General features: G+C 41.1%; 2 protein-coding genes across 5 annotated transcripts; one reads left to right on the forward strand and one right to left on the reverse strand.

The window, feature by feature from the left end:
• Positions 1 to 1,998: 1,998 nt before the first annotated feature.
• Positions 1,999 to 4,609, reverse strand: LOC115046608 (uncharacterized). Its single transcript, XM_029507092.1, has 5 exons — positions 4,529 to 4,609; positions 4,089 to 4,427; positions 3,893 to 4,000; positions 3,575 to 3,609; positions 1,999 to 3,472 (listed from the first exon to the last, which is right to left on the reverse strand). Exons 1-5 carry the CDS (start codon positions 4,572 to 4,574, stop codon positions 3,398 to 3,400), a joined length of 603 nt encoding a protein of 200 aa, XP_029362952.1. The 5' UTR covers positions 4,575 to 4,609; the 3' UTR covers positions 1,999 to 3,397.
• A 3,012-nt stretch (positions 4,610 to 7,621) lies between these two features.
• LOC115046644 (protein NLRC3-like) lies at positions 7,622 to 18,591 on the forward strand. 4 transcript variants are annotated; one of them, XM_029507149.1, is made up of 11 exons: positions 7,635 to 7,723; positions 8,903 to 9,123; positions 10,133 to 10,303; positions 10,537 to 10,656; positions 10,984 to 11,207; positions 11,408 to 13,256; positions 13,601 to 13,774; positions 15,140 to 15,316; positions 16,361 to 16,534; positions 17,002 to 17,175; positions 17,426 to 18,591. In XM_029507149.1, the coding sequence occupies exons 2-11, from the start codon at positions 9,083 to 9,085 to the stop codon at positions 17,433 to 17,435; spliced, it is 3,114 nt and encodes a 1,037-aa protein (XP_029363009.1). In that variant the 5' UTR covers positions 7,635 to 7,723; positions 8,903 to 9,082; the 3' UTR covers positions 17,436 to 18,591. The 4 variants fall into 4 exon arrangements, with proteins under 4 accessions (XP_029363012.1, XP_029363009.1, XP_029363008.1 ...); XM_029507148.1 differs by having other exon boundaries at positions 7,662 to 7,723; positions 8,874 to 9,123; XM_029507150.1 differs by having other exon boundaries at positions 7,662 to 7,723; positions 8,874 to 9,123; positions 11,411 to 13,256.
• Positions 18,592 to 27,142: the final 8,551 nt, after the last annotated feature.

Consider the following 27,142-nt stretch of genomic DNA (forward strand, 5'->3'; position numbering starts at 1 on the left):
TTACTCAAGTAACTTTTACTGGATTTTATCAGGTTATGCAGTCAATACAGTTAAGTTAATATTACTTGGAGTGATGGATAATAATTACATATCAAAATGACGATATGTAATTGCAAATAAACATCAACACATTAAAAGATGACATTTTAAAGTAAAAGTGCTGAAATAATATTTCCTTGTAAAATTTAAACACCAAAAAAAATTTGACCAATCCAAACCACTGAAATTGTCTCTTACGACTGGTGTTTCTCTTTTCTTTGTCTCAGATAAAAAGGTTATTGTACAACAATCGGCACGACAGCTGAAGGCGATTGCTCATTTAATATTCGACTGAAGTGCCAGCAGAGGGGTACTTGAGGAAGGGTGTGACGCGTCCCCACCCTTCCACTGTTATCCAGGTCGCCTCCCCGCGGTCCTTCTGGCGTGCAGGCGACCTGGCATCTGCTGACAGCACCTCTCTCACGCTGTCCCCCTGAACCTGAAGCAAGATGCCTCCATGCTGCAACAACCCCCACAACCAAGATTTTAAAACTCACATCATCAGATCATATTCCAAACAGAGCAGCTTCCCTGTGTTTCAACACTGTCAGAAAATGAACTGATATGCAGCAGAACTTTGACTTGGAACTGTCAAGTTGTGCACAAAGCCTGGTGAAGTGAAACTAAAATAAAATCAAGCTCATGGCACGGAAGAACTTTTTGCTCTCTTTGTTCAGAACAATTCAGTTATGTGCTGAATTTGAATAACATAAACAGAAGTTTTTAAATCAATAGACGTTTTGCGCTCATATCACATCTCTGACTGAGAAACACAGTCCAGAACAGCATAGTATTCTTTTAGATTTATTTTATATACTAATACTAAGTACTTATGTTTAAACTTTACTGATATATTTTATACTTTCCTCCTTCTTTAAGACTTTGAATGGGAGCATATGCAACTGAAGACAATTTCCCCTCGGGGATGAATAAAAAATGTCTGATTCTGATTACTTTATACGAATGAAACAATATGACTCAACTGTTCAATAATAACTCTTTCATAACATAAAATCACAAGAAAGCTAAAATAACAAAGAACCTGCATCTTTACAAAATCAATATTTAAACATTACACTGTCAGACACAAAATATATTGTCTAAAACGTTTGTTATTCACAGTTTAATGTGTAGAACTGGTCAAGTGTGAGGATGTGTAACTGCAGATTAGTCAGTGTGTCCATGCACAACCAAAACCTCCTAAAGAGGACACGTGGACATCAGAACTGGACCACGGAGACATGGAAAAAAGTCCAGGTGATCATAATGTGATGTCTGATGGTTGTCATTTAAAGGAAGGTCTGTAATCCTCTGACCTCAACCTGCACTCACAGTCCCCACGTGTCTGCTTGTGGTTGTTGATTAATTTGCCTTCTACTCACCTGAGGCACAAATGATGTCCCCTCATCTTTCCCTCAATTTGGAAAAAACACATAAACACATATAAACATATCGCACATACATAAGGAGCCCAACACTCACATCAAGAACATATCTGCTCTTCATTCACACACAAAATTCATTCTGCTCTCACTCATCAATCTTCCAACAGGAAAACTATGTCACCCTTACGTGCCAGTTATACAAAGTGGAGCAGATTAAAGAGCTTAAATTTCCACTTTTATACCACCATAAACACCAGCCATACCAGCCAGAGCTTTTTATTCACTATGGAAATGTTTTGCTGCAGAGACAACAAGAATTGTCAGTCAGTCCAGTGATCAAATTCTAAAGTTTGGTGTTGTTTCCTCATGTGAAGGTTTTCCTCACAGGTCGAACTTCGCCTGCACAAACATTTGTTTGACTTCATGTGTTTCCTGTTCAGTTACGCTAGAGCAGCTGTTTGGCTTGTTGGAGGGAAAATGTAACCTAAAATTTCACAAGCAGACCTGCTAATGGTTAATATTAGTTTAATGCACACGGGAGCATTTTAGGGGCAAACATAAGTTTATTGCAGTTACAGTAGGTGGTCACACTACAACAACAAGGTAATCTGATTGGTTCCTGAGTACCTGCAATGCAGTTTCCACCTTAAGAAATCCTGGGGATGGAGTTTAGGAGGTTTAGCTGAAGCTAGAACGATACAAAATAGTGTGTTTGATTAACCTTTTTCAAAGTAACATTTAATTGAAACCACTTTTCAGTGCATTTAATAACAACTGGATGGTTTGTGTATCAAATAATCAGTGAGCCTCTTTCTGTGCATCAAAAATCAAAGGTTGAAAAAGGACACCTTCAATTGTTTTTACAGAATAAGAACAAAAAGGTGTTCTGTTCAAAGGCACATATTGTACAAGCCAATTTTCTATAAATGTGAAAAATTCAAAGCTTTCCTTTCAAGTTAAAGCTCAGTTGGAGCTGGTGTACGTTGGCCGGGAGGTGCAATCCAACATTTTTACAAGGTTTGAGACAAATTCACATTTTGGAAAACAAATGAACAAAAAAGGAGTGACGCAGCCATTTGGGGTTCAATGGAGTTCATGGATAATGAAGTGATGTTTTTCCCGTTTTGTGGCAAACACATTCTATCTGGTCCGCGCCATTTGAAAACTCTAAAGACCGACCGCACGAAAAACATCCATCCAGCCATTCATCTTCTACCGCTTTTCTGTTTCCGTGTCACAGGGCTGCTGGAGCCATTCCCATTCAACGTTCCAGGTGAGGGACAGGGTACACCCTGGACAGGTCACCAGTCCATCACAGGGCCAACACACAGAGACAGACAGAGACCAACAACCACTCACACTCAGATCTACGGACACTTTAGAGTCACCCAGTTAACCCACACGTGACCTTCTTACTGTGGGGCAACAGCACTAACCACTACAGCGCCATGCTACCCACACAAAAAACAAAACTGTGTTAATCAGCTCGTGCCACAAAATCACTGCTCGGTCAACCCTGGAGTTGGGACATTCCCTTTCCAGTTTGTTTCGGGACTTGTAAATTTGTCTCGGAATTTGTGTTTTGTTTTCAGAAATGTAAATTTGTTTCGGGACTTTGAAATGTGTTCAGATTTTGTAAGGGTTTGCACCTCCAACTGCAATTTCTCTGTCAACAGGAAGATGAATCCAAACACAGAATTGTGACAAAAGAGACGGAACATCCTATCAGTTCTTCTGGACGTGAACCATCTGATCTCACTGTGATGGTTTGAAAACAAAACATTCAAAGGCGTCTGCTAAACATAAGCCTGAACAAGATTATTAGACATTTCACATGAGTATCTGTCACCAAGTCAGATAGTGACTTTGATGCTCAAGTGGGTAATGATGATCTAATGAATGTTTCAGTTCCTCTCCAGCTGCAACAGCAGCAGGTGCATGGCTTTTCATCTAGTCTAATGTTTGATTCCATTTCAGTACAGGTCTGGGTTTTCACTTCTCCTTGGCTGGAAAGTCACTGCTGTATAGTTCAACTCTGAGGTCTGACTCTGTGAACAAAAGGGTTCTCTGTCAGTCTGGGACGTAACTAAATCAGTTGCCTGAAATTGTTATAGCAGCTACTGAAATAAAAACGTGAAACGAGACATCACCTCTCTCTGTTGTGACTTCAGTTCTTCAGTTTGAGCTACACAACAGAAACATGTCTTGTTAATTCACTGACACTCTTAAAAATAACAATAAAAATGCATGCAGAATAGATAAAACCACATCACTAGAAGCAAAGCAGAGAAGAAGAAAACATAATAATGAATAATAAAAAAAACCTTAAAAACAATTAAACATTGAAGCTGGATTTGAAAATGTAGGCATGTTCCTGTTTGAATTTGAAAATTGTCTGTCATGCAGAGGAAAAGGTATTAATTGATATATTAATATATCAATGACGGTAGAATTAATGGTAGAAGTACCTTTCTGTAGCTTTTTTATTTTGATAACCAAGCCAATAATGACCACAATGAGGAAAACACTCAGAGCGCCCAGTAACATGCTCCACTTCATCGTTTCGCCAAGCCTCTCTACAAGAAAGACAGTTTGTTCAAAGTTACACCACCAGATATTCAAACTGACCAAACATGCACATGGCTAATATAAGAATAGTCTCACCTTCAACCTCTAAATATGTCAGACTGATAATAAGTGGCTTTTTACTGACGGGATATCCACAGAAATACATTCCAGAGTCGGACGCAGTCATTTGCTTGATTTGGAGGAAAATGGTGGACATGTTGGACACAACATTGAATCTTCCATTTTGAAATCCATCGTAATATGAGGCAGATTCAGAAGAGCAGAACATATGAGAAATACGTTGGAGACCCGTCAGCTTGGCCACCCTGAACCACGTCACCTGAGAAGGAGTACTGGTGAAGTTGGTACACAGCAGAGTGACTTCTTCACCCAACTTAACCTGCCTGGTGTTAAAGTCTGAGGCAGAGATGCAGCCTGACAGAAACACAAACCGCAACACTGAAAGACTCCAAAAACAAACTTTTAAACAAGTTAATTCACAACTGCAGCTGATGTCATTTATTGGTAATACTTACTGAGACTGCAGATAAGGAAAACTGTGTAGTTCTTCATTGTGCACATGATCGTGTCACTCACCCCAACGGTTGTGATGCCAAACTCAAACTCTGCAAAGGCATCTGAAGGGGCGTTACTTTTTTCTTCCTCTCCTTTTTTAGTCAGTATATTAATTTGTCACTTATGAAGATCAATGCCTGAAAGTATGAAGTGTCATGCAACATTTTTGAATCAAATTAGAGGTGAATCAGTAAACAACTAAAAGTTATTTCGTTATAATTTAGAGCGCAAATATGCAATAGCAAACATCATTCACCAAGTGTTTCTTCATGTGGTTTCATGACGTGTCTCTTTAAGCATAAACATGATAACATCAAAACACTGACTCTCTTGAAGGATTTTTTGTAGCTGCCATCACAGTCAGACATTTTCATTCAAAATTTGAATAATATATTTAGGGATATTTTTTTTTTGTATTGTTTATTTACATGAATATAAGTTATGCATCTAAAAGACATATTAAGGGAGCTTTGTAATATTGTGGTTGTGGAACAAATGTCCTTTTCGTTGTTGGGCGTTGGATTGTTGAGCACTGAGCTGGACTGCACGAGGTTCAGTTCAACAGAGGGGATGTTGCTTTGCTTTATTAAGGCCGGACATTCATTTTCTTACCCCTTTAGTTGATGTGGCCAATGACATGCAAAGCTGTTTTATATTTCAGTGTTTGCTCCTGTGATAACTGCATGTTATTTTATCAATGTTTCAATGCAAATTATTCATTAGTGTCTTTTGTTTTCCAGCTGAAGAATTATGTCTGTTTTAAGATTTTTTCTGCTTGTGACATAACTGTTTGATGGTTAATTATTATTCTTTTGGATAATTTACATCTGTAAATTTTTGCTGTTTAACACACACATCCATATGCCACAAAGTTAGGGTTAGGGTTGCATTATGTGTTGCATTAATAACATAACACACATACAAATTCGTCTTCTCGCACATCAATTTCCGGGTTGAACAACCACTCACACCTAGGTTATTTAGAGTCAGCAATAAACCAAGACATGAATCTCTTTGGGCGGTGGAAGGAAACGGACGTATCGGGGGAAAACCACAGGCATGAGGAGAACATATAAACTGCACAAAGGAAGCCCCAGGCCCAGGGGGGCACCAAAACCACGACCTTCATGTTGTGAGGCCAGAGCACTAACACAGGAAACTATGTATTGACGAAAGATGTGTTGAGACTGTGAGAAATTTTACTGTTAAGATTTGAAATTGATTTTATAAAAAGAAAACTAAAGCTGTACTTAATATTTGATTTTCCTAAAATAAAGCACTTGTAATGTATTTGATGTGGTTTTCTTGTTGTCCCTGGTTTTACTTGGTTTTACTTTTAATTGAGAAAACAATGTGTTGACAGTAGCTTTGTTATTATTTTAAATCCCTCAAATTAAATATTAAAACTGACAGTACATACTGTTGAATATTATTGAAATATACTTAATTTGATATAAAGTTGAGCTGTAGATCAGACAGCTGAAGGGAATGACTTTAAAACAGCAACAGCAATTATTTGATACCTCGACTTGAGGCCACTTTATTGTAGTGGACCTTGTTGAATTTTATTGAATCTGTTAGAATAAATGTACATAAAGTGATTATCACAGTACTGCTCAACTTTTACTGACCCTGCAAGAATGCAGAAACCTGTGTTTTTATTTGCAGGAGCAGAGGTCATACCTCCGAAGAAGAAGCAACGACCTTTGAAGAAGATTTATGAAGAAAGGGAGGATGTCGAAGGGAGATTACTTCGTTCATAAACTAACCCTCAATGTGTTTGAGTTTCTTGTGACTTATAACTTGAATATAAATCATATAACAAGCGTCTATTCATTCACTACTTGCAGCTGTGTGTTCCCACCTTTAGAGCTGCAATATTTTGTAACTAGGGACCACCCTAAGGAAATAAAAAGGGGGAGAACAGAAGAGATACTCCAGAGCGGGTAGAGAATGTAACTGAGCACATCTCTGTCTGTTCTCCTTGCAAGTAAAATGAGCGCTGTTGTCCTTTGTCTTTCTTCCCTGTGTGTTTAATAATGTTCTAGGTGGTTTAAACCTGACAGATGACCTGATCTTCAGTGTTCTGTTTCAACTTGGAGCCCGATGAGGGATCGAGGAAATGTTTGCTGATTAAAACAGGCGATGTGAGGCTGGATGTCCATTTCAGAACATCGTTGTCCCGGACTGTTGACTCATGTTATTCTGGAGCAGAGATAATTAGGCATCTGTAGGACGGGGGCAGGAAGAGAGAGGACAGGAGGGAAAAGCGCAGATTACAGGAAGAGACAATGTTAGTGGCATGTAACGATGTGATGTACATACCCAAGGTAGAGACAGAGAGAGATGGAGAAATGAAAGTGAGACTAGAATGCGTCCCCCAGCAGTCTAGACCTATAGCAGCATAACTAAAGAATAAAAGAACTTTAACTTTTTAACTGTAAGTTTTGTGATAGAGAAAGATCCTAAGCCTGATCGTGAAAGCTGCAAGACATTCTGCCTCCCTGACCAATACTGGGAGGTTGTTCCATTAAAGAGGAGCCTGACAGCTGAAAGAGCTGCCTCTTGTTCTGATTCTTGAGACTCTAAGAACAACAGCTATACCTCCATCTACAGGGGGAAATGATTTTCTGGGACAAGACTGAACTATGAACTCTTTGAGATCTGAAGGAAACTGGTCATTAAGAGCTTTCTGAGTTAGGACAAGGATATTAAATGCTATTCTGAATTTTACCATTACCCATAGTCAAAAGTCAAAATTAATAACTCTTTAGTTATGCTGCTATAGGCCTAGACTGGTGGGGGATGATGTGAGCACCCCTTTCCCTTCTCTTTCTCTCGCTCTCTTTCTTTCTTTCTCTTCTCTTTTCTCCTTTTATTGTGGCTGTTATTTTTTGGCACAATATGAATTAATTAGATTTGATTTTATGTTTCACTGTCCCATTTTCTAAAAATAAAATTGTAAATTTGGAAGATTGAGTAAAAACTGATGAGAAAAAAATATCAGTCCTTAAACGAGAGGCACTCCCATGGCAGTACACAGGAGTCATGTGACTTCCTGTACCTGCAGCAGCAGCTGGGGCTGAACGCATTCAGAACCCAGACTCTATTTTAACTTATTGGAGCAAAAGGAGTGAAACTGGAGGCTGAGGACGGTGAGCATTAATATTATTATTTCATTGTCAAAACCTGTGAGTCAGTTTGTCCATGTGGACTTCTGTCCACTGAGAGAATGAGAGACAAAGAGAGGACAGCGGTAGCTGTGGTACTTCCTGTTCTTTCTGTCAGAGTTCTGTGTGATTGCATTTTGGGATGAATTGTGACAAATGACAAGAAAGCTGATAACAGACCAGGAGGGCCTTAACATCCTATGGACAGGAAGCAGTTTGCATGACACATAAAAAAAATAATTATTGCGTTAGTCCAACCAAAACTGAACTTTTAAAGTACATGTTAGCTCGGCGGAAATCGAGTTGATTGTGTCGGACTAACACACTCAGATAATAGGACTGAAGGTCGATCTACTGCTGCGAGTAGACAGACGGAGAGCTGGAGGAGCTGATCTGCGCATGTGCTGAAGTTTTGCGCTCAACTATGATCCGGAAGTTGAACGGCATTTAAAACGCAAACGTAAGAGGTCGGACAAAAGCAGCCGGCTACGTGTTGAACAGGACAAATCTGCAGTAAAAGCTCATTTTTGGACAGATACAGAGGCTAACCTGCTACCTCACCGGCAGTGTTGAGGAGGTTACTCAAAAAAGTAATTAGTTACGTATTACTTGACGTTTCCGTTGCTTTACTGTGTAGATACGTGGACAAACACCATAGCCCTGCCATCGCTTAGTGTTAACTGTGTATAAATGTATACAAAATGGCATATAAACATATAAACGCCCCAATACTTGGAATAAGCTGCCTGTTTCCGCGGGGTCGGCTGCTCATCCGAGCAGGATCTTTCCCCACACGTTTTGTATTGCCATGGTGGGCTGACAAATATTTGGACAGGTTGCTCATTGACTTGGCAGCAGCTGAAAGATACCTGTCGCTTGGACATAGTGTTTGTCCTTTCGAGCTATAAACTTAAAGTAATGAAAATATAGCCACTGCCCGAAACCCCCTGTCTCCGTCTCCGTCTCTGTCTCCATTATTGCTCTCCTTCGCACCAGCAGCAACGCCACTCGACTTAAATCTAGGCTGACCAAACGCCCTCTTTTCCTCTGACATGTCCACTTTTTACGTCCCGTCCGGTGTTCCTTCTGTGTATATGTGTGTATATGTGTGTGCCCCCCGGTTGTCATTGTTCAGGTTAGCGTGTGTGACGTAATCCCCGACAGGCTTCCTGTGGGCGGATCTCCTAAACTCACAACAGAAAGCAGCAGACACCGGCGGAGCAGCTGAAGATGCCGAAGAGCAAATGGACGATCACAGATGAACTGCGGAAAATCTCAGTTTACCGACCCGGGCGGGACATATGGGAGGCTCTACAGCAAAATATGGATGGGTAGACAAGGAGGATGAAGAAGATAACTAAAGATTTAGTTTTCTCTTTGTTGAAGTAATATCTTGTGAGGGTACTTTTTATAATTTTACATAACAGAAAATTTTGTGAGAAATATTTTGTTAAAGTTGCATTTTCTAATACAGAAAATGTATTATTGAGAACATTATTTCATATGATTTATTTATTTGTCCACAAAGACTTGAAAAGAGAGCTATTATTGTACAAGTTGATTTTTCTAACACAGAAGAGACATTATTTCCATCACTATTTTATTCCAGAGATTTTACATTTATTTTGCACACACACACACACGTTTTATTTCTACTATTGAGGCATAATGAAGAATGTTTAGTAACCTCTGAGAAGCCTATCTGAATTTATGTCTTTGAGAGATATTATTTTGTAATATAACAAAATATTCCTTCCATACATGTAAACTTATATAGACATATATATTAAAATTATAAGGAATCTTTGAGTAAACTGTAAGTATCATTTTAGTAGGCTATCGTGTGGCCGGGTCACGTGTCCTCTTTTTTGGAAATCAAAATATTGTCACCCTACTAGAATCGATCTCTATGGCAACGCACTTAGTCAAATAGCACACACACACAGGCAAACACGGTTTGGGAAATGCAGGAAATTGCGCTCCTATGATTTGGTAAAGTAGTGGAGTTACCGATATTTTTAGTGTAATGCATTACTTTCCTTCGTTACCCAAAAAGGTTATGTCATTCCTGTAATCCGTTACTTTGTAACTCGTTACCCCAACACTGCTCACTGGTCTTTTTTTTCTTTCCACCTCTATTGTTGTCTGTGACGTCATAGGTCAATCGTTAGTGGCCCATTACCCACAAGCCGAAAGAGTGCATACCGCCACCTATCGTACCAGAGATGACATGATTTCAACAAATGAAAGGATTTCACTCCCGTACATGTATACTGGGACAATGACCGAAGTCCAAATAGATAGTTTTATGGAACTATAACCATAGCGCGACTTAACTGTGCACGTAACGTACTTACTGTTATGTTTCAGTGTATGTTTGTGTATGTGTTTAAGATCTGACAGTTCGTCTCTCAGACTGATTGAAGTCCTGAAGATCAGTGAGAGAATGGAGGAAGAGGAGGACAGAGCACAGTCTCCGGGATCCATCTGTGTGTCCATAAAGAGTGACTGGTCTAAAGAGGAACCTCCAAACTTCAGTCCGGGTCCTGGACCCTCAGACACACAGTAAGAGATCTGCTAAACACCTGGAAACTTCAGACAGTCCCTGTAACAGAAGAAGGTTCTTCTGTCTGACCATTTTGTTGATACTGAGGTTCCTTGTTTCCTGTCAAACAATCAAAAAGTTCCAATATTCTTCTTTCTGTTCTCTTCTTCTGGAGACATCATCATTATTTATAAGATACGGACTAAGATACAATGTTCTTGTTCTGTGAATAAAACCAAGCTTCTGTCTGCAGGGTTCAGAATCGGACACTGACAGCAGAGTGTCCAGGATGCAGCTGTCTGTCCATTAAGAGTGAGTTGTCTAAAGATGAACCTCTGAACTTCAGTGTTGGACCTCGATCCTTGAACACACAGTAAGAGACTGTTCCTACTGTGAACTTTGCTGAAGAGGATTCAGTTATCAAACAAATGTGAAGGAATAAAAGAAAAGATTGATCAAATTCCGAAAGTTCACAACCAGAAGTCAGAGACAGACACTCTGTCCACCAGATTTCTAAAGCAAAGTGTCTTTGTGTTCCTGTCGATCAGCCTGTCACTCTTAAAAGCGTCTGATCATGAATTCCACAGCTTCCATAGTTGGATTCTGACACACCCACAATCAGCTTTCAGTGAGCAGCAGGACAGAGGTGTTGGAGGACGTGTGACTCTGACATGTTTGTGATGATGAAATATCTTCACAGAGACAAGAAGAGGACTGGTGTCTCCGTGGAGGAGCAGCTGTCCTGCTGCGCTCTGTGTCTGAACGCCCTGAAGGATCCGGTCTCTACCAGATGTGGACATTGGGGCTGCAGACAGGGCTACACCTCACAGTGGGACCAGTCTGGTTCTTCTGGAGACTCCTCCTGTCCCCAGTGTGGACAAAGACTCAGAACAAGGCCAGGACCGCAGACTAACCCTGCCCAAAGTGAGTCTGAAGATCATTGTGATGACGTCCTGATGTCTGAAACAAACACTTGCTGTTTTCTACATCACAGGTCTATAATTAATGATGTAGATAAATACACAACTTAAAAAGATTTTCTGATTGTCTGCAGTTTTCCTGCAGCTGATGAAAAGAATCAACAACTCTCTGTACTCAGTCTGACGTTGTCTCTTCTCTGTCAGCAGATGATTGTTGTCTGCAGGAGGTCTTAGATCAACATAAGATCAGTCTGAGGACCAGATGTCAACATGTGACTGAAGGAACAGGAACAGGAAGTGGAACCCTCCTCAACATGATCTACACTGAGCTCTACATCACAGAGGGACAGAGTGAAGACGTTCATACCCAACATGAGGTGAGGCAGCTGGAGACAACTTCCAAGAAGAAGACCATCCATGATGCTACAATCAAGTGTCATCACATTTTTAAAGTCTCACCTGACCAGCAGAGTCCCATCAGACTGGTTCTGACCACTGGTGTCGCTGGTGTTGGAAAAACCTTCTTGGTGCAGAAGTTCAGTCTGGACTGGGCAGAGGGCTCGGAGAACCAGGATGTCAGTCTGCTGGTTCTGCTTTCATTCAGGGAGCTGAACCTGATCAGAGATCAGCAGTACAGTCTTCTCAGGCTGCTCCATGTTTTCCATCCAACATTACAGAAGATCGCAGCAGAACAGCTGGCTGCCTGTAAAGTTCTGTTCATTTTGGATGGCCTGGATGAAAGCAGACTTTCACTGGACTTTACCAACAGAGAGGTCGTGTCTGACGTCACACAGGAGTCATCGGTCCACCTGCTGCTGACAAACCTCATCCAGGGGAATCTGCTTCCCTCGGCTCTGGTCTGGATCACTTCCAGACCTGCAGCAGCCAGTCAGATCCCTCCTTCATGTGTTGACAGGCTAACAGAAGTCCGAGGCTTCACTGACGCCCAGCAGGAGGAGTACTTCAGGAGGAGGTTCAGGGCTGAAGAGTTCAACAGAATCATCTCACACGTCAAGAAGTCCAGGAGCCTCCACATCATGTGTCAAGTCCCAGTTTTCTGTTGGATCATTGCTACAGTTCTGGAGCACATGTTGACTACAGACCAGCAAAGAGAGCTGCCACAGACCATGACTGACCTGTACTCACACTTCCTGCTGGTCCAGAGCAGCAGGAAGAGGATCAAGTACCATGAGGGGCATGAGAGGACTCCACAGGAGCTGACAGAGGCTGACAGGGAAATTCTTCTGAAGCTTGGAAGGCTGGCATTTGAACATCTGGAGAAAGGAAAGATCATGTTCTACCAAGAAGACCTGGAGCTGTGTGGTCTTGATGTCACAGAAGCCTTGGTGAAGTCCGGACTCTTGACTGAGCTCTTCAAAACAGAGAATGTGATCTTCAAGAAAACCGTCTACTGCTTTGTTCATCTGAGCGTTCAGGAGTTTCTGGCTGCAGTGTACATATTCTACTGTCAAGCCAAAAGGAAAAGGAAGGTCCTGGAGGACTTCTTGGGACACAATTGCATGGGACAGCACCTTCTGGGGCAGAACTTCCTGAGGCAGGACTTCCTGTGGAACCAACATGGTGATTTAAACTTAGCTGTCTTCCTGTTGGCAGTCATGAGGAAATCGCTTACAAGTAAAAATGGTCACTTGGACCTGTTTGTTCGATTCCTCCATGGTCTCTCTCTGGAGTCCAACCAGAGATTCTTAGGAAGTCTGCTGGGTCAGACAGAGACCAGACCAGAGACTGTCCAAACAACCATCAAAAACCTGAAAATGATGAACAGTGATGACACCCCTCCTGACAGAAGCATCAACATCTTCCACTGTCTGATGGAGATGAACGATCGTTCAGTGCACCAGGAGATCCAAGAGTTCCTGAAGTCAGACACCATTTCAAATAGGGGTGTCTCTGACATCCATTGCTCAGCTCTGGCCTACATGCTGCAGATGTCAGAGAACGTTCTGGATGAGCTGGACCTGATGAAGTATAAGACATCAGATCAGGGACGACAGAGACTGATCCCAGCTGTCAGGAACTGCAGGAAGGCTCGGTGAGTCCAGACCAGATCAACAGAATTACATTTCTTTACTTTATTCTTAGTGTGACTTTAAAAACACACATCAATAGTTTCACAGGGTTGTGACTGTTGCTGTCAAATGAATGAAACATGTTCTTTTCTTAATTGTTTGTATTTTAATTTGACGTGTTTGGCAGTGTTGGGCAGTAACGTCATAGCAGACGTTTGTGTTTTAACTACCTGTACATGTCATGAGAATTGTTTCCTCTCCAGCATCAGATAACATGATCTGAACAACAGACCTTCATTCATGTTGTATCAACAAAACTTTAAATCTGATTTGATTCCAACACATTTTATATGTTCTATATTTACAGACTGATTTTCTGTGGACTCTCAGAGACTCACTATGAAGTCGTGGCCTCAGCTCTGAAGTCCAACCCCTCCCATCTCAGAGAACTGGACTTGAGCGGGAACCAGCTGGAGGATTCAGGACTGAAGGTGCTGTGTTCTGGACTGGAGAGTCCAAACTGTGTCCTGGAGTCTCTGAGGTCAGTTCACTGACTGCTGCTGGTTTTGTATCTGTTTTTCAGTCATTTGTGTATTTGTGTGATTTAAACTGATTTTGACATCACAACACTTCAGCTGGTCAGGGGTCAAAGGTCAGAGTTGAATCAGAGGGTTAGTGGTCAGTGATGGGACCTGCTCTCAGCCCCTGGAGCTGAACCTGAGCAGATCTAATGCTGAAGCTGCTGAGCATTAACTTTTGGCTGAGGTCACAGTTACATGCAGCTTCAGGGTGAGTGAGGTCAGTTTAAAGGTCCTTTAGATCAGAGTCAGGATTTTCATTCATGGCCCCAGCAAGTGAAGGATGACATCACTGGTCTCTCTGTGATGTCATCAGTAGTGGCAGGAAACCCAGGTATTTCGCCCCGAGTGATAGGGGAAAATCACCAAAACCAGGCAAACACTCTCAGGTGATTTACACACCAGGGCTCATGTGACCTTAACAACTCTCGTGATGCCTGGGTGGGTGTCTTCAAGCACGTCCTCTGTTTTGATGATTGCCCCCACCACTCTGAGTTAAGAACAGAACTTAAGAAGACTTTTGGATGAGAGGCGAAACATCTTCATACTAGATAAGAAGTCTTGTTGCTTCGTACTAAACACTCCCAGACTAAGATTGCCTGAATAACCGAGAACCTTCACAGTCTCAACTCTGACATACAATGTCCAATCAGCACAAAATTAACCACACATACTCAGAGTCCCGCCCTAAACACACCAATGTATCAATACTGCGTCACACACAGAGTGCCACTCACTGGACACAGGGAGTCAGAATAATACAAATATTGTCCCCTTTGCATGATATTTACAGGGTGTATTCTCCATGTTATACATAAACTATGACATATAATTATTTACATGTAAACAGGAAGTAATCCTCATCCAACACTATGACATGACCTAAGATTGGTTGGTGCTCTCTAGCGTCGCACAGTGGACACTTGTGAGATGTTGCATTTCACAACATCCCCAGCAAAACATTTTAGGTTTTAGCGCAATATCATGGGGTGCCTGCAGAGGCCTCTGAGCTACATAGGTGTTCAAGGTGTGCCATTAATTGCTGCTTGCAGCTTAAATGTTTTTATTGTATTAATCATATCTTAATTTTATTAGCATTTTTAATTTTTCTTTTATATATATATATATATTTTTGACGTTTGTTTAATTACTCTGTGAATCACTTTGGTCAACCCAGGTTCTTTTAAATGTACTATATAAATGAAGTCTGACTTGGCTTGATAAAAACTGTGTTGACAAGATGTTCCAGATTAACACGAAAGTCATTAATCAGGAGGAATCTGGTCAATCATCAATCACTTTATCTACATCTTTTATTCTTTATTCAGTTTGGAAGCATGTCACTTGTCAAAGATCGGCTGTTCTTCTCTGGTCTCTGCTCTGAAGTCCAACCACTCCCATCTGAGAGAACTGGACCTGAGTCACAACAAGAATCTGAAGGGTCCAGGAGTGAAGGATCTGTGTGGTTTTCTGGAGAGTCCAGATTGTGGACTGGAGACTCTGAGGTCAGACTTTACACTTCTGTTTCTGTGCTGAATTGAATGTGATGTTAAAATTGTGATGATCGGCAGGAATGAGACTGATACTATACTGATCCACACTGAGGGTCTACATGGTGACGTCTGGTTTCTTCTTCACTCCACTACTCCAGTGACTGTTTCTCTTCAGATTTCAGATCATGACTTTTTAAGCACTAACAGAAATACATTTAATCTGAGACAATCAGTCACCTACAGCCAGGCCTTGTGATGTTGTCATGGTGATTGATTGGTGTGAATAAGTTTGAGGAGATTCAGTCATTGAGGTCAGTCAGCAAGTGCTCCTGCTCACTGTTGCCAAATCCTCAGGAAAGAAAGGCGCTGTTGGCTGTCCTTACTTACTCTCACTAGAAGTCGCTAGCTGACATCTTCATGTGATTTGCATAATTCATTTAGTTCATCTTATTCACATATGTGTTTCTTTAATTATTTTGCAGATTATTATTCTAACCAACCCTTTAATGTCCTCACAAAAAAGCAGTGGAAAAATTATTTATTTGTATTTTTTATTTCCTGGAGGCAATAATATAAAAAAAAAAGTTTTTAAAATATAGGCCTCTACCAAACGGTCGAGCAGGACGTTAAAGGGTTAATGTATTTTAATGTAATAGTGCATTTGCATTAAAGTAAATAGCTTTATATCATAATGCATCATGGACTTCTGGCCCGCGATACTGTCATATTAGTAAATCCGCTGTATTTTAAGATGTTCAAATAGTGAGTGTTTCAGTTTCTGACAGTTTCTGACAGATACAGACAGGCAGATCTGTTGCTAGTCGCTTCTTTAAACGCAATGGAGAGGAGAAAACTTGCTAACTATACAAAAGTTGGCAACAGTGTTTCTGCTTCATTCAGCATGTTTTCAATAGATCTGCTCTCATGTCTCCAGAGATCAGACTCACATGTTTGAAGATCTTTAGTGGAATCTCTGATCAACATTAGTTTGTCCAGATGGAGCCACAGGTGGAGCTGAACAGTTTCAAACAGCAACATCTTTTATTCTTTATTCAGGTTGATGAACTGCAGTTTGTCAGAGATCAGCTGTTCTTCTCTGGTCTCAGCTCTGAAATCAAACCCCTCCCATCTGAGAGAACTGGACCTGAGCTTCAACAGGCTGAGCGATCCAGGAGTAAAGAGTCTATGTGGCTTTCTGGAGAGTCCAGATTGTGGACTGGAGACTCTGAGGTCAGTTCACTGACTGTTGTAGATCCCCTGTCTTTATCCAGCAACAGAACTTCATGTTTCTAAATTCAGAACTTAAATACATTGACTTTAAGTTGATGAATGAATGAGGCTTTTGTTTGTTTTCAGTTGTTCAGTGATTGAGGTCAGATTGTGGTCAGTTTAATTTGTGTTTAGTTCTGGATTTCCTGATAACAGGACCAAGTGAAACCAGTTTCCTGGACCAAGACTGGACTTTTCAACACTGATCCCGTTCATGCATGAATGAAAATGGTGTCTGTTTTTAGTCCAACGTGTCCCATCAGATATTGATTACTGACAGATAGTGTTAAAGTTAGCAGCAATTCCCATGACTGTATGAATGTTGTGTTGACACATGATGATGATCCACAGTAACAAAAACATCATTAATCAGGACGAAGCTGATTGATCATCAAACATTTTACTTTCATCTTTTATTCTTTATTCAGGTTGAATTTCTGCAGTTTGTCAGCGATCAGCTGTTCTTCTCTGGTCTCAGCGTTGAAGTCCAACCCCTCCCATCTGAGAGAACTGGACCTGAGAATGAACAAACTGAAGGATCCAGACCTGAAGGATCTCCATGACTTCATGAAGAGTCCAGACTGTAGACTGGAGACTGTGAGGTCAGTTTGTGTGTGTGTGTGTGGTGGTGGTGGTAGCGTCACCACCACACACGTCCTGAAATCAACAGATGGAAACAACTTTGATTGGTCCACCTTTTTAACATCTGTCGAGAGGTTTGACTGAAATAATTTCAAGTCTGAGTTTCCAGCTGTTAAACAGGTGATACAGCTGCTTCACATCTGGACCGTTCAGGATGGAAATCCTGAGGAAGTGAGTCTTTGTGAGTTTTGACTCTTCTTCTCTCCACAGATGGAAGTGATGATGATATCAGTGAAGGCGAGAGTGAAGAGGATTATGAAGATGACTGAGCTGCTCTGAAATCAGCTTCACAGAGTCCAGTCCACCGTATTTGCTCCTCTGGATCTTATCCAGCATCATCAGGAACTCTGGATTTGAAGGTCCTAAAGTTCAGCTGAGGTTGATCTGAGACTTTAGTTGAGACTCCGCAGGTCCCCACAGGTCCAGGAGGAACTCCCTGTTTGTGTTGCTCTCAACCGCCTGAGCTACACAAAGAGGAATAAAATGACCTGAACTGTGAAGCTGAGTTTGACATGGGCTTTTAAGCTTCATGTTCTTCAGCTGAGCCACTATATATGGATGTAAATTTAAACATGATAAAAACACAACAGTTCATACTTTCAGTCTTGTAAAAGACAGACTTGTAAAATGCCAAAAAAATGCAGATAAAAAGAAGAAGAGGACATTGTGCCTTAATTTGTGCCTGGGAGATGCTAAGAGAATGTTTATGTTTCCAATTAACTGGGATTGTTTTCTGGGTGATAGAGCTACAAGAACAGATTGGGACCGATGGTTATTGTGTTTACAATAATTGATCAATAATTGATCAATAATTGTCTTTAGTATCCCAAATTCAGAAACCGGCTTATGCTCTTTTCCCGGCTTTGACACCTGGAGTACTCCGATAGAAGTCGGGATATTGGAGCATGTATACACCGTATCCCAGTTTCTGATGGCTGAGCACCGTCTACGCATGCACCAGATGTAAAAACATGGCGTCAAGGGTATTTAACAAAGGTAAGCCCACTAGAAGCCACAGAGGTCTCATTTTTAATTTATTTTACAGTTGTCATTCAACAGACTGAGCAATAGATATATTAGACGTAACACGCCTGCGCAGATCGGATGCAGTGATCAGAAAACAGGTTACTGGTATTCATCATGTATGCAGGGACATGAATAACCGGGTTTCTCAGTGTTCCATGTAAACATCACATCCCAGTTATGCTTAAAGCCGGGATACCTAAGACCATGTAAGCACAGTAATTAACAGAGAGTGATAGCTGGAGAGGAGAGTTTGATCTTGATCTGGTTTTAAAAGTAATTTAATTGCAGCTGTATTCATTTTGGCTCTTACAAAACGTGTCTTGTTGATCTCTGTCACTGTCCTGAGGAATAAAAATGCTAGCACTTCATAAATTGCCATAAATTCTAGCTCTGTTTTCTGATTATCCAGCTCTACATGGTTTTTATAAAGGCCCCTCACATCGTCTGCTCCAACATGTATTAATAGGACTGAAGCAACAGAGATGAGTGGGATAGCCTTTTCAGTTATGTTGGTGTACTCTGTTCAGTCACTTATGCGCTCTTGGTAAGGATTACTTCAAAAAGGAGACATAGGACTGAAATGATAAAACCCTTACCCCTTGTTTTTCTGTGGGCCTAGAGGTGGAGGCCACAGGTTGGACAATGTCCTCTCGCTGCGACATTAATTAGCAAGAAGCGTCATTATTTCTAATTTTAAAAGATGGATTTAGATTTTACAATAAATTCTTTAGATTATCAAGATATCTACCCCCACAGGTCCCTCTGAATACTCCTCATTGTTTATCTCCACCTGTGGAATAGTTTGAGAAATAAACAAAAAGGATTCAACACAGCAAACAAAGATAATAGTACATGACAGAGTTACCTCTGTGTGGGGGTCAGCAAGGGTGTGTCCTTCAACTGTAAATTACATGAAGACTTTTCTGAGAAACAATAAACATGCATTTAGTATTTTAGCACCAAACTCTGGACAAAGAATAGCTGCTGGAAGCTTCCAGGGTCTGACTGAATACCCCCTTGTATCCCCTCCAATATTTGAAAGGACCAGCTCCTCTGAGGCTGTGTGATCTGCTGGAGCGGGGCTTCCTCCGGTCTTTCTCCTCTCATTTTTCTTCTTCTTTTCTTCAGATAATATTAACACGTAATATGTTGCACAGTGTATCATCCACATTACGCTTAAAGAGACATGAATACATACCACTTTGGATTATATTTTTGTGCTTGGTCCAGATTTGCTGCCAAAACCTTTTTGCCCTGCTGGCACTACAACTAATAGAACACCAGATAGAAAATTGCTTTGACTAATCACAAATAAGACAAATCAAATAAATTTCACTTTGATTTGGCCCTAATCTAAGTGATTTCTATGTATCCTTCATTGTGAGACAATGTCAGGAAGGGAATTAAAGTTATGATACACAGTACAATAGGCTATATTAACTTCTGCATTCACACAATTCACACAAATTTTTTGGTCCTGTTTGCAGCAACAGTGTTGCTTTTAGTTGTTAACCCTTTAAGAACGGCTCTGAAGTCCTCCTAACTCTCCATTATTACAATCTGCTCCTCTTGGCTGAAATATGTGGCACGTGATTGGTCCATTTTTCTGCTGAAACATAATTAACTGAACTCAAATATACTGTAATAAACAGGCCCAATAAGGGCTTTGTCAGCGGCGAAAAACACAATACCACAAGGAGTGTATAGAAAAACAAGCAAGTCTTTATTTCATCACAAGTATAAAAATGCATGTATGGAAACAGGAGGAGCACGAGGACCCTCAACTACACAGGTAATAATAATAATAATACATTTATTTATAAAGCGCTTTCCATCAAAGTGCTGTACATCAAGTAGAATATGAGGATAAAAACAGATTAAAACAATGCCAATAAAAAAGAGTCGAGAGCTGATTATAATCATAAAATAAAATAAAAACATTTAAAACTAAAATTAAATTAAAACACACACAATCAAGAGTTGCATGTCAAAGTACACAAGTGGGTCTTTAGTTTTGCTTTAAAAACGTCCACTGAGCTGGCCTGCCTGATGTTAAGAGGTAGATTATTCCATAGCGTTGGGGCACGAAAAGAAAAGGCACGCTCACCAACAGTCTTTTTGCAGACCTTGGGGACACACAAAGGGCCGGACTCCTGGGAGAGCAACAGGCGTGCGGGCACATATTGTTTCACCAGATTGGAAAGATACAAAGGTGCGTTACCATTTACAATTTTATAGGTGAGAAGGAGCACTTTGAAGTCTGCTCGCACCTGAACTAGAAGCCAGTGTAAGGAGGCCAGCACTGAGGTAATGTGATCAAATATACCGACTCCAGTCAGGATATGAGCTGCAGCATTTTGAACCATTTGCAGACCATGAGTGTTTTGTTGGGTAAGTCAGACAAAAGGGCGTTACAATAGTCCAATCGTGATGTCACAAATGCAATGATCAGAAAGTCAGTGTCCTTAAAAGTCCTCAAGCCTGTCCAACAATATCTGATAATCCAGAGTGTCGAAGGCAGAGCTCAGTTCTAACAGTAATAAAATAGACGGGAGTCTGAGTCCAATGTCTGCACCACACACGCAGGGAGCAGTGAAGATGGAGTAACTGTTTCTCTCCTCTTAGCCATGGCTGCTGTGCTCAAGGGAAATAACAATCTCAGGCGACTTTATACAATACTTTATAGGCTATTGGCTAATGATTCATATATGATATTATTATATTCTTATATTGTAGCAACACCCAGTCAGGTCGTGCTATAAGCTCACAGTGGTGGACTGGGATAATAATTCAGGTCATCAATTTATATTTTACAATTTATAAATTATATTATACCAGTTAAGGAAACTTCCAAAAAAACAAACACACAATCTTGCTATATCATAAGCAAACAATTCTTTTCATTGTAGATGAGAGACAATAACAGACAAATAAAAGACATGGAAAGGGAAAGAAAGATGGTATGAAGGATGAAGAGGAGGAAAGTTACACTGGAGACAGAAGAGACAGCAGCTGTAGGAGAAGGTGACAGTCCAGTGGATGATGAAGGTACACAGGATGAAGACACTGACTGCCAACATTGCAAACCAGGACGAGAAAAATTCTAAATTTTTATCACAAAAAACAATGGGACAAAATAAAACCTAAACATGACACGTGTAAGCTCAGATCTCCATGGACTGACACATTATATTGTGAGTTTCCAAAAGAGAATCCACGTTGTACACTTTTGTTTTTTAAGTATCAGCATGTCAAAAAAAAGTAATAGCCACAATAAGGGATTTCACTATTTCAGTGCTAATGCAAAATACACTTTTGATGAGTGTGCTGCTGTTTACCACTTCTCTAAGAGAAAAAAGCCAAAATCAACAGCTACAAAAATAAGTTTTCAAGTGATTTGCGTAGGTGTGATTACACATGCAAAAAACAAAAGGAGATTTCGACCAGCGAAGCACCTGCGCAGAGGAAAAATAGCAAAAGCTATTGCTAAAGGTGTCAACAATTTCACTATGCCATGCTCAAAGTTACACCAGTTAACAAAATAACAGCTGGCAACATAACACACAGCCTGACAAAGGATGTTTTAAAGAAAATGTCCTCTGGAATAAAGAAAAGCAAAAGGCTTCACAGTCATGCTGGAACTAATACTCACACAAAAAATAATGCTTCATGCAAAGGATATCTTCAGCTTCTCCAAACTGATCTATTTGCACTGCATTCTGGCTGAGCATCTGAGAAAACCATCACCTGTCACTCTCTACCTTGATGCTACAGGCAGTGTTATCCAGAAAAGACCTGATCAAAACAGAACGGTTCTGTATTACACAGTAGTTTTGCCCGGCATGGGCAAGGACAACCATCCTACCTGTTACAGAACCTGTGTCAAACAGCCATTCACTTCCTGCCATGTCACACTGCCTTATGGAATTTAAAAGACAAATATCAAACAAAACGAAAAAACAAATAGCACAGGTTGAAACAGATCATAGCTGGGCTTTGATTAACAGTGTGCTAATTGCATGTAATAAAGAAAATGTTTCTGTCTACCTTGATGGAGCATATGAAATCAGAATGGGACAAACCAGAGAATTCCATCCTTCACAGTACTTCATCTTTGCTCTGCCCACATTTTGAAGGCAGCATTACAAACCCTGGTGAAGAAAACTTCTGACAAAGGCATAAAGGTGCCTTATACACCTTTGATTACCTTCTAAATTGCACTAACATGAAGATGGCTGTGGAGGTGTTTTATCACATGTTGCTGCTTTATGATGCAGAGGAGGAAAAAGAAGTGGTGAACCAGAGCAAAGGATATCTTGATGTGTGTGTTCTGGAAAACAAGGGCCTTAAGGTGGAGGAAAGTGAAGAAGATATCGATGTGCTACCTAAAAACTACACGGGGATCTTTCCTTTATGGAGTGGTTTGCTTCTTGGGGATCTTTCACGCCACATGAAAAAAAAAGTTACAAAACAAAAAGTGATGGAAAGCCTAAAACTAGAGATACAAACTGCCACGTTGAGCTGTGGTTCAGTTTAGTGAAGGACTCCATCCTGCAAAAGAAGAGATACTTGTGACCAGCAGAGTTTGTGTCCAAAATGTATGCCTCAATTCAGGAAAGCTATATTGAGCACATCATGCAACAGAATCTTCCAGGGTTAGGGTTAGGGTCAGACCGTTTATTATTATTAATTGGACAATCAATTTGTTGTTTCTGTCAGGTTATTGAGGGCCTGCTTCATGTTTTTGCCAACACATTCAATGTGATGAACACCATATATTTAATGAGCCACCACACAGCAGGTTGTATTCTGTTTGGCAACAGGACAAAGCTGCCTCAACAACGTTTACAAAAGGTGCATGTGTGTGTGCGCACGTGGGTGACTATGATGAGTAAGGCCTAACACTTTTCAATAATCACCGTAAGAATAATTTTGAATACAACTTTAATTTACTCACTCCCGGACAGTGAAGACAATTAAAAACAACACTACAACACTAAAACAGGTATAACAGAGAAATGCCATGGTCATGAGTGAACTGTTTGTTTGTTATTTAGGGATTATTTTGTAATTATTCCAACTGTAGGTGAACTTCAGCAACTTCAGAGCTGTTCTGTCATTTGTGCTGGTCAACAATAACCACTGGAACTTGCTGGTTTGTAAATTTTAGATGTGGATCTCTTGATTTCTGTCTTTAAATGCATATCTTCTCCCAAGAAAAATGAAAAAATATAGATAGTGCCATGAACCATGTAGTAAGGTCCTGTTGCAACCACACTTGCTATGCTCCTCTCATGGTTGCTGTGCCAAAGTCCAAATTAATGCGAAGACAGGTAAACTGGGTGAGGATAAACACTTCTTTATTCACTTCTTTACTTGATCGTTGGAGAGCATTACAAGTGCCGTGTGTGAAAATGCTCTGAACAACAAAGAGAGGTGTCAGTCTTTAGTACCTCCGGATTTCCCTGTTTTTTTTGTTTCTGCTTTCAAATGACAGTGAGTCTTTGCAGCTCTCGGATCCCCCTCCCCTTCTTTCTTGTTGAGAGCAGTTTTCTCAAGGCCATTATTACGTAAGCTGCTCTGCTTTACTGTTACACTACTAGATTAAGATTCAAACATATTATATGAATTCTCACACTTGTTACAGTACCAGATTATGACTCAAACATATTATGTGAATTCCCCACATTACTCTGCCCAAAAACCACAGAGGAGAGTGCATAGCACAGTGAAACAGAGAGAGACATGTATATATTTTTTCTATTACAGACAGAGACAGACAGGCACTTTTCATTAGGAGCCATGCTGCTGTCTAAATTCAGCATATCAGTATCACACATGTCTTCATCACCCTTGGGCACTCTTAAAATTTTGGGTCAGAAATTCTGCAGTTTCACATTGTTTTGTCATTATTTCTTGGCTAACAGTACATACATGCTGAAACGAGCAAAGGGTAGCTGGTGTCAATCAAATGATCAACAAGATTAACAGGACACACCAAAATAAAACAGGATGTAAACACCGAATGTAACACTCCACCCCATAAAGATGGCACTTAACTGTCACATTCATTCACTCATGACAGGGTATCAGCTACAACATTTCCCCTGCCCTTTTTGTGCCAAATGTCCAACTTGTAGTTTATAACTATGTCGGCCCAACGCATTAGCCTCTGGTTGCTGTTGTACATGCAATGTAAGAAAACCAAAGGGTTACGGGCTGCAAAGAGGATCCAACATACATCTCAAAATGCTCTAAAACCCACAACAAAGCCAAGGCGTCTGTAGTTCCTCTAGTTCTAGTTCCTCTGCGTTTGTGAAAACATTTTGGAAAAGCAGAAGACATGATGGTCAATGCCTGCTGAATCTTCTTGAATCAGAACAGCTCCAGCACCTGAACCACTTACATTAACCTCCAGCTTGAAGGGAACAGCAAAATTGGGGGCAGCAAGAACTGACGAGTTGTACAGCACAGCTTTCACAGCTTGAAAGGCCTGTTCACATCTGGAGTCCCAAACCAACTCCTTAGCCGGACTGACAAGTTCGGGAGGGGAGAAACAATGGTAGCAAAGATAAGTCAGAATGCCCTGTAGTAACCTGGTAGCCCTAAAAAACGTCGCATCTGACGTTTGGTAGTGGAAACGGGGTACTCAGCGACAACACTGATTTTGACTGCAAGGGGGCCCACCTGTCCCTGACCCACTTTCTTATCAATATAAGTAATGGTAGCTTTTGCAAACTCACAATTACTGAAGTTCAGCGTCAGTGAGGCATTTTCAAAGCGCTGGAAGACAGCGCCATGTCAATGCAGTCTTCAACACATAGAAGAGGGAACGAGTCAGGCTTAGTTACACTGTTGACCTGTCGATAGTCAGTACAGAACCTAGGAGTCAAATCAACTTTCAGAACCAATAAACATGGCAAACTCCAAGAACTGTTACTGGGAACTGCATGACCATTGGCCAACAAGTATTCCACCTTTTTTTTTTCATCAACTCATGCTTGATAGGGTTCACACGATAGGGATGCTGCTCGATAGGAGCGCTATCACCTACGTGTCATGCTGCAAGACAGTTGTGTAAGTAGGTACGCCTGAAAACAAGACAAAATGACCACATAAACAGCTGAAGGACATCCTCCTTTTGAGAATCAGGAAGATAAGACACATGAGTCTCTAGGTTTTCCAACACTTCTGAGTTCTGAAGCCAAGGACCCAAGACAGCCGAATTTTCCTTGGCTAAACCATCATCACCAGAGCAAGTGGAAACAACTGAAACTGCAGCGACACAACTCACTTTCTTTGATGGACTTTGTCCCTCTTGAGACCAGGCAGCATAAGACTTCAGCAAGCAAGCAGTTCCTCCAAAGCGGCAGACGTATCCACCGCATTACCGAGATGACTACGAAGTTGATGCAGTAAGCTACAGACGACATCAATCTCCCCAAGCGGCTGCCATGTATGAGAGTGAGTGGAGACGTCGAGATGACATCCACCACAAACTCACCCAGTCTTTATCCTACACACCAAGTGCAGTGGGACCCAGCCCTCGATTTACAAGAAGATGAGTACTCCTACAGACAAAATGAAGGATATGACAGGAGGCGTGAAGCGGCTAGTGAGACCTTCCCAACTTCCCCTGAGCCCACCAGGAGACATGACTGGGCTGCTACGTGTAAAGCTGAGCTACAGGAGATTCATATGGAGAACATGAAGCTGCGTCAATCCTATGAGTACATGTTAGATAACATCGCTCAGATAAGAGACATTCACAAAGACATGAAGTCACTAACAGACACTGTTAAGGCTCTAGGTAATGCCCAGGCAGATGTTTGGTGGAACCATGTCTAAAGCGAAACAGAAAAGAGCCAAGCGTCTCGGTTTCCTGGGGAAGTTTCAGACTAAAGATGGACGGAAGGGTGACGCCTCAGGGCGAGCAAAGACTACCGAGCAGTCATCTGTTCAACATGTCAAAGAACAACGAAAACCAGAGCAAATAAGGAGGCAAAGGCTCCAAGAGCTACAACAAAAACAGAAACTCTCGAGAGAAAGAGAGCTGATGAAGCGGAGGAATTTGCAAAGCTTTCAGAATGACATCCTACAGCAACAGAGAGAGTTTGAACAGAGGGAAACAGAAATGCAGAGTTTGGAGAAGCATGTCAATTTTTAAAATGAGAATTCAAGAAAGGCATATTACAGAGAATTTAAAAAGGTAGTAGAAGCTACAGATGTAATTTTGGAAGTTTTGGATGCACGTGACCCTCTTGGATGCAGATGTCCACAACAGACTGAACACAACAAAGATAAATGAGGGTGCATTCATTTCCATTATTTAGCGGTACATGTAAACAATACATATAAATATAATGCTACTCTAGCTAGTTAGCAGATGTCCTCAGGTGGAGCAGGCAATTATTCAAAGTGGAACCAACAAAAAATTTGTTTTGGTACTCAATAACATTTATTTAGTGTCAAAGGAAATAGTGGAAAAGTGGATTAAGTATCTTCGTAATGAGTTTCCTACTGTGGCTTTCAAAGCATCCACCCAGCAGCAGACAACAAACTTGAAAAGCAGTAATCTCCCTTTGACACAAAACGTCCTCTTGATGGGGCGGCCGGATAGTGCACTACCACAGGTGGTGTATCCTATGGATAAGGGACTGACCAGAAAGAGATGGAAGCATTGTCAGATCCTGGCAGACCAGTTCTGCGCCTGTTTCATCCGGAAGAATCTGCCCACAACCTCTCCAGAAATGGCATGCTACCCAGGATGACCTCACCGTAGACTCTGTGGTACTGCTTGTGGATCCACTGCTCCCCGGAGCAAGCTGGCCCATTGATTGCTGCAACTGCTCTTTAGTGTCCACTTTTTGAGAGGTGCACCAACGGTTAAACGAAGTCTCT

This window comes from Echeneis naucrates, chromosome 7 (assembly GCF_900963305.1).
Source record: "Echeneis naucrates chromosome 7, fEcheNa1.1, whole genome shotgun sequence".
NCBI lineage: Eukaryota > Metazoa > Chordata > Actinopteri > Carangiformes > Echeneidae > Echeneis > Echeneis naucrates.

Bases quoted from the DNA above. Each gene is read 5' to 3' on its own strand.
- LOC115046608 (XM_029507092.1), bottom strand. From the start codon at position 4,574: ATGTGCACAATGAAGAACTACACAGTTTTCCTTATCTGCAGTCTCA. The intron at 4,428-4,528 runs GTAAGTATTACC...TGTTTCTGTCAG, and splicing joins TTTCCTTATCTGCAGTCTCA to GCTGCATCTCTGCCTCAGAC. The intron at 4,001-4,088 runs GTGAGACTATTC...TCTTTCTTGTAG, and splicing joins GACATATTTAGAGGTTGAAG to AGAGGCTTGGCGAAACGATG.
- LOC115046644 (XM_029507149.1), top strand. From the start codon at position 9,083: ATGAAGAAGATAACTAAAGATTTAGTTTTCTCTTTGTTGAA. The intron at 10,304-10,536 runs GTAAGAGATCTG...TTCTGTCTGCAG, and splicing joins CCTGGACCCTCAGACACACA to GGTTCAGAATCGGACACTGA. The intron at 13,775-15,139 runs GTCAGTTCACTG...TTCTTTATTCAG, and splicing joins TGTGTCCTGGAGTCTCTGAG to TTTGGAAGCATGTCACTTGT.